The sequence below is a fragment of the Triticum dicoccoides genome, chromosome 6B, assembly GCF_002162155.2.
Source record: "Triticum dicoccoides isolate Atlit2015 ecotype Zavitan chromosome 6B, WEW_v2.0, whole genome shotgun sequence".
Taxonomy (NCBI): Eukaryota; Viridiplantae; Streptophyta; class Magnoliopsida; order Poales; family Poaceae; genus Triticum; species Triticum dicoccoides.
The window spans coordinates 476,581,421-476,591,315 of record NC_041391.1 but is presented as its reverse complement, the minus strand read 5'-3'; the positions used below and the strand labels follow the sequence as shown (position 1 = coordinate 476,591,315).

General features: G+C 45.2%; 1 protein-coding gene across 1 annotated transcript; it reads left to right on the top strand.

Moving 5' to 3' along the window:
- The first annotated feature begins 717 nt into the window (after positions 1–717).
- Positions 718–8,353, top strand: LOC119325056 (protein SHORTAGE IN CHIASMATA 1 homolog). Its single transcript, XM_037598810.1, has 10 exons — positions 718–1,056; positions 1,223–1,306; positions 1,400–1,489; positions 1,579–1,635; positions 1,720–1,806; positions 2,270–4,227; positions 4,906–5,113; positions 5,597–6,331; positions 6,448–7,935; positions 8,015–8,353. The coding sequence occupies exons 1-10, from the start codon at positions 769–771 to the stop codon at positions 8,132–8,134; spliced, it is 5,115 nt and encodes a 1,704-aa protein (XP_037454707.1). The 5' UTR covers positions 718–768; the 3' UTR covers positions 8,135–8,353.
- The last annotated feature ends 1,542 nt before the right edge of the window (positions 8,354–9,895 follow it).

Sequence of the window (9,895 nt, the reverse complement as noted above, 5' to 3'; positions counted from 1 at the left end):
AAACACCGAGCATATATTTTTTCACTGCTCATTGGCTAAATTTTTTGGAGCTGTATCAGACTCTGACTTCATGTTAATTGATATCCCTCCTCCTTTGAGATCTTAAGGCTTTATGTTAACACCTTAGCAGGGCGATCTAAAAGGGTGTTCTGGGTGGGCTGGGCTGCGATCTGTTGGGCGCTCTGGACTATGAGAAACAAGTTCATTATTGAGCATACTTTCCCGGCTAACCTTGTCAGTTGCTTATTTAAAGTCAATATCTTTTTGCAGCAATGGAGATCATTGACTAAGGGAGAGGACCTAGAGACCTTCGACGACATGCTATCTATGATGAGATCTACGGCGTCTTCCTTGCTGCGGCTTTCTAGGAGGATGGCTTAGTTTCGGATAATGTGGGAATTTCTACTGGCCTGCGTGCCTTATCTGGCTGGTTGCCATGTATTTGCACTCTTTATCTTGCTGTGTTCGGACGGCCGTTTGGGTGACTATGTTGTGACTCTGTCTGATGGCTTTATCTATGAAGTCGAGCGTATGTCTTTCCTCTAAAAAAAGGTGAATTTGCACGAAAAGTACAGGTATCGTGCGTGTTTTTTAGACCATCTCCCTGACGGTGATGAGGCACCGTCGAAAGCAATCAAAACCGAGCTGCCCAAGGCCAGAGCACGGCAACATCTCGACGACACAGCGAGATTCAATTTCAAACGTCTCGACATTTCAAACCAAATCACTCGCCTTCCTCCTTCCTCCCACTTCGTTCCCCGCCTCCCAATGCGGACTCGCTTCCTCGCCGCGGACTACTTCTCTCCGGCGCCGGCGGCCTCCTGCTCGGACCTAGCCCTAGCGTCCCTGCGCTTCCCTCCTCTTCCCGTCCCCTCCCTTCCTCCCGACCCGCGTTTCCCGTTTCCCCTCCCTTTCCCCGCCGCGGCCGACCTCCCTGCAGTCAGCATCTCCGGCGACGGTCTCGACTCTCTCCCCATATCCTCCGCGCTATCCGAGTTCCTCGCGGCCGTCATTCCGCAGCCCCTGCCTGTGCCGACTACCCCCGCCGCCTACGAGGTGAGTCGGCTTTCCTGCGGTGGTTCGCGTTCTCTACTCGTGTTGGTTTAATCTAAGTAGCTCGGGTTGAGGGCGCTTCGTATTGCTTTGGTTAATTTGGTTATTCGTGAGGCAATTTGTGCGGCATTTCTGAATTGCAACGGCCTGGAATGGATGCTTCACGCAGGGATTGGATGATTTCCTGTACGACAGGGGCGTGTATAGCAAGGGTTTTAGCTCGAGGGAGTCTGTTGCATTGAAAATTCCTGATGTAAGTGAAGCTTTAATGCTTGTATACCCTGCATTTGTGGTTTCCCCCCTTGTTTCATGTAACATCTGTTAACAATTTTTGTGTTTATTGAAGGGATTGGACGAGATTAGCCGCGAGAAGGAAGGGGAGGGAGACGGATCCATATCCATGTCAGATAGATCGGGGACCTCCACTGATACAAAGGTGATTGCAGTTTGTTCCTGTGTTGTTCAGTTGTGTTGTGACTGTTTGGTAGGAGACCAGTGTGTGATTTCTGCTTTTGGTGATGTTAGAGATGGGAACTGCTGAAGGAGCACATATTTGAGGTTGCAGAGGTCGATCTCCCGCAGGTAAGCTTCCTTCATACATATTGGTTATGTCTTCTGTGGTTTCATTATTATGGCTCAAGATATGTTGTTTTCACGGTTTTTAAGGTTTTGGAAGGTGCATCCTTTGGTGGTGACCAGTCGGGTGATGGTGTTACCTTATCCTTTCATGTTCCAGATGTGAAAATCCACTTGGTACTTTACATCATCTCATCAAAATTTCCAGCAGTTAGTTTAATTTTTTAGAATCTACATTGTGCTTGGACCTGCAGTTAGTTATAAGAGGCAGATCAAAATATTGTGCATAGAGTTTCAAGGTTGTGATACTGCTGTTCCTTTACTGCATACTGTTACAGTTATATATGTAATGGCGGGAAGCAGGGTTCCCTTGTACCTCATGTATCCAGCATGGTTTCAGATGTAAAAATTTACATTCATCTCGCCACTGTTCTGTACGCTATATATAGCAATCTCTGTCATTACCATAAAGTCATATCCAATTATGTAAACCAGTTAAGGTTGCTTGCACCCACTGATTAGTGGTTAGTATTAGTATGTTGTCGGTCTGCTTCCCTTGTAGTTCTCTTAACTCAAATCATCATGATATTTGTTAATACAATGTGCTCATAGTTCCATCTTCTATTTGAATTTATTGTAGGATTTCATTGATATTGACACCGAGATGACATTGAGATATCCAACTGAACTTGCGGAATCAATTTATCAAGTAGAGAAAATTCCTGTGAAGCATAATGATGAGGAGGACCTTTTGTCCGGAAGAACTAGTAACTTCTCAGAGATTGCAGCATTAGATTGTGGTGTAGCAATACCACAACTGGAGGTTAGTAGGCATTCTTGGGAGCTTAATGAGTGTCCCACTAAGGCAGAGGTATCCAATATTTTTCATAACCTTGTCGAACATTTGGGTGAAGCACAAGTTCAGCATCCAGTGTTGAACTCAACTGAGTTGTTGAGATCAACTGATATGGACATGTTGGCCTTTGTTTCCAAAGATGTCCCATGTGCAGACTATCAAGCAGATAAACCAATGACAGTCAAGGCTGCAGTACAAATGGATCTTGTGAGGATCAATGATAATGTTCTACTTGAGAGAAACTCAGCATTATACCCTCTCAAGCCTGATGGGACTTTTTCAGACTTGCCTTGCTCAGTTCTTTTAGAAGAAGTACAGATCACTGATTTTCCTTCAGAGAATGTCTTCAGAATGCTTGTTCAGTCAGATGCAGCTGAGCTGAATACATCTGATGAAATATTCAAAGACAACTTTTATCAAGCAAGACGTTTCTATGAATCAGTGGTTAGCTCTGAGTTGGTGCTGGTTGACGATACATTCAGATCACTACCTACACCTATTTTAACTGATGAAGATATGACACTGAGGTCTATGGTCCCCCCCATGGGAGAAATACTTAACTCCCTGAAACCACATTCTCTCTCTGCAGCCGACAAAATTTATTTGGACTGGCATCTTTTATTGGAAGGTCCATGCAACCGGGAGATCTGTTCTACCTATGCCAGCATGGTTGAGGAGGTAAAAAGCTGCCAGTTAAACTCTGAGCTGCAAGTCAGTTGTCAGCAGACATCAGCCCTTGGCTTTGATTTTCTCGAGTATTTTTGGAAAAGTGTAAAGCACCAAGATGAGGACAAACAGAACAATATTTATGTTCCTATCCCTCTACCTCATGATCCACCTGCTGTAGTGGAAACAGCTCAGAAATACAAACAAGAAAGTGATACTGGAGGCCACAGCCACTTGGAAAAGTCGAGTTCAGAAAAGGCAACTTCCTTATTTGAGTCAATGTCACAATCCAGTGAACTAAATTTCTACTTGAATGTCAGAAGCGGCACCAAGAGAGGAACTAGTGCTCAAAATGTTTCTACTTTGGATATCCCTACTTTAAATGAAGAAGCAGTTTCTTTTCCAAGCAGGCCAAAAGTTGACAAGCTCATAGAAATTCATCCTGTCAGCCTCTCAGATTCTATTCGAGTCCTTATCAAACACATCCATACAAGCTATACTTCTGCTTTGCAAGAAAGTGCATATTTGAGGCATACTTTCTCAGATGGGGGTTTAAGCATTTCAAAGCAGAAACTTCTTGGACTGATAACTGGAGGAGGTTCAGATGGCCTTGATAGTCACTGTAAACACGAAGATAAGATGGAACTCATTGTACTCTATGGATTAAAACAGGTTGCATATTATCTATGTTTCTTTGGTTTGCATGCTGCCCATCTGTACATGAACAACCTTATTGGAAGCTTTGAAAATATTCCTGAGAGATTAAAAAGTAGTCATTGTTTCATCAGCGAAGCACTGTGGAAAGCTGAGACGCATCAGATTGACTCTCACCCATCATTGCATGACATTGAGATGATCCTGAGATCTAATATGCGTATCAGCCAAAAGATCCTTGTAGTTGCCGATAGAGCTTTCTGGCTGCCATTGGGTAAAAAATTTACTTCGATGAAGATGACATTTGTTGAGCTAGGAAAACACCCTGCTGCATCTTACTTAGATCCGGTGAACAGGAGAAATCCTCCACCTTGGGTACTGGGAGGATTACCAAAATCAGACTGCGTTCTGCTAGATAATAAGTAAGTACAGATGATAAACAAATTATGCCAATTATCTGCTCCAGTTCTTGTTTTACTGAGTTCTACACACCAAGTTACTTCTAGAAACAAATAATCTGGTTAACCTTGATGAAAAAATTTCATGCAAGCACCAAAATGTTCTATCCCATTTAGCATACAGAATGAGTAAACCATCTTAAGGGAATTCATATAAGTATAAGATCCAATCAGCTGTGTCATTGCGGTATTGCAATCCACTTGTCATCTTAAAATTTACAACTCAATAAGTATATTTTTGAAAGGATTTGGATTTTTCAGAAGGATCAATTCTTTGGTACTTAATGAGCCATCTTGCATTTTTTGTTCCCATTGATGATTAAACTTCCCTCCCAAAATACTTTTGAGCCTTCACTTTTTCTATTTATGTAGAGATTTTATATGGTACTCCCTCTGTAAACTAATATAAGAGCGTTTAGATCACTATTTTAGTGATCTAAACGCTCTTATATTAGTTTACAGAGGAAGTATATCATAACACATAAATTACAGGACATGCACAAGAGACAAAGAACTTAACTTTTAAGGTGTGGAAATTTGTAGCAGAGTTCATTTGTATATCTAGGTAGGTAGTTTTTTTTTCTGCACACATAATAATTCTAGCGTGACTTGCAAATATTTTTTTTGGTCTCAATTTTGAAGGAACATTCCAGATTCATTCCCTTTCAGCGAGTTTGGCATCATACTGGAATACGGAGGTCCAAATAAATCATCTACCCTGTTGTCTCTGGCTCCTAAGTTAGAGGGTTTTCCACCACTACATTTCCTGTGTATCAAAGTGGATGTTGAAGACCCTTCGGTTGCACTTGTTGAGGACAACCCTACAGACCAGGAGTTGAAAGCCACATTGGTGATTGTCGATTACTTCTTCACACTTGCATTAGTTCGGTCTTTCTTATGTTGGTCATGATATTAGGAACTTATTGATGTTTTGGTTTTACCATATGTTGGTCAAGCTGTTTGGAACTCACTACTGTTTTTACCATGCACATGTTAAATATGAAAGGCCACCTGCAAAATGGAAGGTAGGTGATTAAAGCAATAATGCAAGCTATTATTATTTTTGAACTTCATACACATCTCACTTAAATTTGCAGAAAAAAGCAACCGGTAATATGCAAATAATTATAGGTTTCTTAACTCATTCATCAACGTTGAGCACTGGTTTTACATGCCGGATCTTGTGGGTGGTGTACATTTCATTTGAATTCTTTAGATTTTGTTTCTGAGACCCTCATTAGGGTGCTACCAATGGTTGATGGGGCAGCAAATGATCTCCTATCAAAACATAAATGCCTACGAAAAAATAAGAATCCGTGCTGATTATTTGCAGGATACGGTTCTGCATGCACTTAAGAAGGATCTGCAAGAGAAGATGAGCAAGATGCGGATTGTTGATTCATTGAACTTCGTACCAGCAACTACTCAACTGCAAGAACGGCAGGAAAATCTGTGCAAACATCTCACTGCTGATTCAACAAAAAAAAAATCTGCAGATGATCAACTGCTCAAACTAGATTATTTGGAGAAAAAGAATATTGTCAATGCACATAATTTTGTGCCTGCAGCTGAAGAGCGGCACATAGAGGAAATGTTGAGCAAAAGAACTGTTCTCCATTCAAGACATTTTGTGCCTGCACTTGCGAAGAGCAGCTCGACTTCTTCTGTATCTGCAAATGTGATAAAAGCCCCACAAGACAATCTATCTGCTACTGACTTGCCTTCAAGTGTAAAAGTTGGCAGCATCATTCCGGGAAGATTATCTAATCCCGTGATTGTTGTAAATACTGGAAGTCACGGAAAGAATATGATTTTCTCTCGGAGACCGTCTTATCAGCAGATACTATCTTTGGAGAAAGGAGGAATGCAGGTTGTGGAACGAGATGTTGATCTTCCCATGGACCTAATACTTGGTGCTTCAGTTTGCTTAGTATGGTTTGAGACCAAAATCTTTGAGAGCAATGAATTCACAGCGCCAACAGATACATCTAGTATAACAAATTTTGTAGAGACCATCGCGACCAACATTCTGATGTCAATTAGTTTCTGTTTCTGTGGTTGCATAATGGTAATTGGTTTGAACTGCTGAAATTTTTGCTTTTTCCTGATAGAGTTATCATGGTATACCTGTCTTTGAGTTATATCTGCAGTAACTGAACCGTTTCACTGTGTCTACTTTTGTAGGTCTTTGAAGGCGAACCTCACTCCCTTTCTTCTGTAATGGAGTCATCTGATTCTCTATATGCTGCAGCTGCTAGTCTGGGCATGAACCTGCAGCTATTCTTCTCACACACACCCAAGTCAACAGATGAGATAATTCTCAGTTGCATTAGGAATGTGAATAGGTTGAATAAAGCTCCTTCTCCAGATATACCTGAATCAGAAAGCTTGGCTGAATCATTTCTCACAAAATTCCCTTCAATCAATCCCTTGTCTGCATACATTATTCTTTCTTGTGGAGGCAGCCTTGTGGAGTTCCTCGGCTGGTCACATGAGCGCCGTATTCAGGCTGTTGGGAAGTACCTGTTGTCTCCGCAGAGCATTTCTCTGTTCAATGCTTTGTGCAAATTTGGTGAGTTAGGTGAATCTAAGTCTGTAATGACCGAATGCTCATCTGTAGATTCAGACATCTGTAGTGCATTGTTGCAGTCTCCAAGGAAAAGGAAAAAGTGTGCCTCACAAGCTTTTGCAGTACCAAATAGTGATCACTTCCATCCCGATCCTCTAAACCGATTGCCTGGTAACCATGTAGAACATAACAATGTATTCTCACAGCCGACATTCAGGAGGTGCTCCGATGTGGAGGATGCAATGCCTCAGCTCCCAGAGGTCTTTATGTTCGATCGAAGTTTGAGTAGGGGAGGTGAAGGGGGCTCTTGTCTACCAAGAGAGCACGATATTGATGCAATAATTGGCAATCAGATCATGAGTGATCATTTCAGCAATGGTTTGACTACAGATATGAGGCATTATGACCGAAGGGCTAGCAGTATGGTCGACACATATGACTTCTCTTGGCAACCTGAATCAGTGGGTAAAGAACCAATCAAAAACTCTTTTACCCCAAGCAAACCATCATTCAATAGAACTTACAGTCATCCAGTATTTCCAACTGCATTGGAGATCAATGGTGATACTGGTGACTGGGACATTCCAGGAGGTACACATCACACGTGGAAGGGTGGGGATATTGCCTCGACCCCTTTCAGAAATGATATGGGCAGCAGATATCATGAACCAAGAGAGGAAATAATTCAGAGTCCAGGAAGTTCGCTTGCTTTTCTGAACCGGGATTCTGGCTTTCATGCAACTTCACACGGCTCAGGCTGGGAAATGGATTATCTAAGGCAAATGAACGAAAAAAGAAGAGCACGTCAGGAGAGATCAAGATGTAATACACCAGCAATGATGTCAAACTCAAGGACGATGGATGGTGCTTCCAAGATTCTAAGTCCTCCACCTATTGATTCCTTCAGATACCGAGGGGATAGAGAAAGGGATCGGAGCCCATCTGTTGGGATTCAACGTTATGGGAAAGCCAGAGAAGGATCTAAAGCCCATACCCATAGGGCAAGGAAAGATTTCAAGATGCAACCAAGTGCAAGTCATGAAAACAGGAGGGAGCCGTCCATTGATCCAACATGGACTCCCATCGACAAGAGAGCGAGACAGGTATATGCTAACAGACTCTGATGCCATAAAACTGCTGCTAGTGTTTATGCATAAAGTTAATCTGGATGAGTTTGTGCAGAAACTTTTATTTGCAACGCACGGGAAGGAAAAACAAAGCAAGCTGATCTGGAGAAATCAAAATAGCCCTGGCATTGGGTGTGGCTTCCGGAAAAGATACCGGGAAGAAGAAGGTATGTAGATTAGAGGTCCTCGGTCCTTGATGTAAATTAGTGGTGATGTTTTAATTGATAAAATATATCCCATGGAAATAGTACTGTATGTGTTAACAACACTTTTTAGTATGTAAGTATGTATGAACTTTGTTGGAGGTAGAATGTGCACAAAGTAATACTCCCTCCGATCCATAATAAGATTTTGGATCGGAGGGAGTAGTATACTGTTTATGTTGTCTGACACACCACAATTTGTTTTGAGACATTGAGGGTGAACCCAGTGTCTACGGTGTCATTTGTCCATCATTTGATAGAGGGGACAGGGAATGTTTGTCTTATTCATTGTTCAAGCTGCAAGGTTGATCTGGTCTCGTGATTATACTGAAAGATGTCTCCCTTTCTCAAGCTCACCCTAGCTATTTGTGTCAAGAAAGCAAAGCCACTATGTTGGCATTACGTACTGTTGACTGGATATGCCGGCCAGCCTCAGCACATACGTATGTTGGTCTACCTTGTCCAGCTCAAGGAACACCATTTGAAATTGTTGGGACTCGCGTCCGACTTGCGTAAGAGCATCTCCAGCCGTTCGGCCCTCGGCCCCCCAGGCGCCGAAAAAGAGCGCCCTGGGGCGAGCCGGCGCTAGTTCGGTCCCTGGGATTCGGTTTGCTCACAATCACACGCCCACGGTCGCCGCGGGTTCGGCGAAGTTCGTCTTTTTTTTTCAAACTCGGCGACTTTTGCATTAACTCGGCTATTTTTCGTCCAAATTTGTACAAAAACTTAAAACATACATGAACTAACTTAAAAACGAAATAAAAAGCCTAGCCACGGCGGCCGCCGCCGCCGTCGTCGCCGCCTACATGCCGAGAAGCCTGTAGAAGCGGATGTAGTCGCCACCGTCGTCGTCGCGCGCCTCGCCCGCGGCGTCCCTACTGCACCCCTCACCCGGGTCGCCGACAGCGCTCGACGGCATGGCCTCGACCTCGTCGTCGTTGTCGATGACGATAACGCTACCCTTCTCGGCGCGGCGACGGGCCTGAGTCTACGCCCGACGCTAGCGGCGCACCTGCTCGCGGACGTAGTCCTCCCTCGCCCATTTGAGGGCGGACTCGTCGTTGGGGGCCACCATGCCGGCGTGCTCCGGCTTCACGGGGGGCATGTCCGGCTCGGGCTTCGGCCGGACCAGGCGGAGGGAGCGCCTCGTCGGCACTGTCGCAGGTGAGGGCTCGTTGATGACGAGGGCGCCGCTCCGCGCGCGACAGCCGAGCGGTGTCTCCTCCGGCTCGGGCTTGACGAGGCGTAGGGCCGGCGAGCCGGAACCTGACGAGGGGCGCGCCGGGTAGTCCAGCCGCGGCACATTGCCGGTCTCGATGTGGTCGAGGACGGCGTCGAGTGTGCGGCCGGGAACGCCCCACCACTCGCGCCACCCTTCGGAGTTGAGGCGGCCGCGCGGGATGATGCCGTTAACGGAGACGATCTGCTCCTCGTGGCGGCGCTGGAAGTACAACGTCCACAACGTTTCGCTGTCGGGCGCGTACCTCGGCTCGTTCCGCTGCTCCTCCGTCAGCGAGGAGCGGACGCGGGCGATCTCCGCCCGCCGTGTGGCTCCTTCGGGGACCGGCGGCACCGGGACGCCGCCGGCACTCAGCCTCTACGCCCCCGGTACGCGCATGTCGGGGGGCGCCGGGTACTCGGCCTCGTAGAGAAGGCGCGCTTCCAGCTCCTGGAGGTGTCGGCGGCCGAAGCCGTTAGCCGTTGCGCCATCGCCTGGGTATCTCTCGGCCATT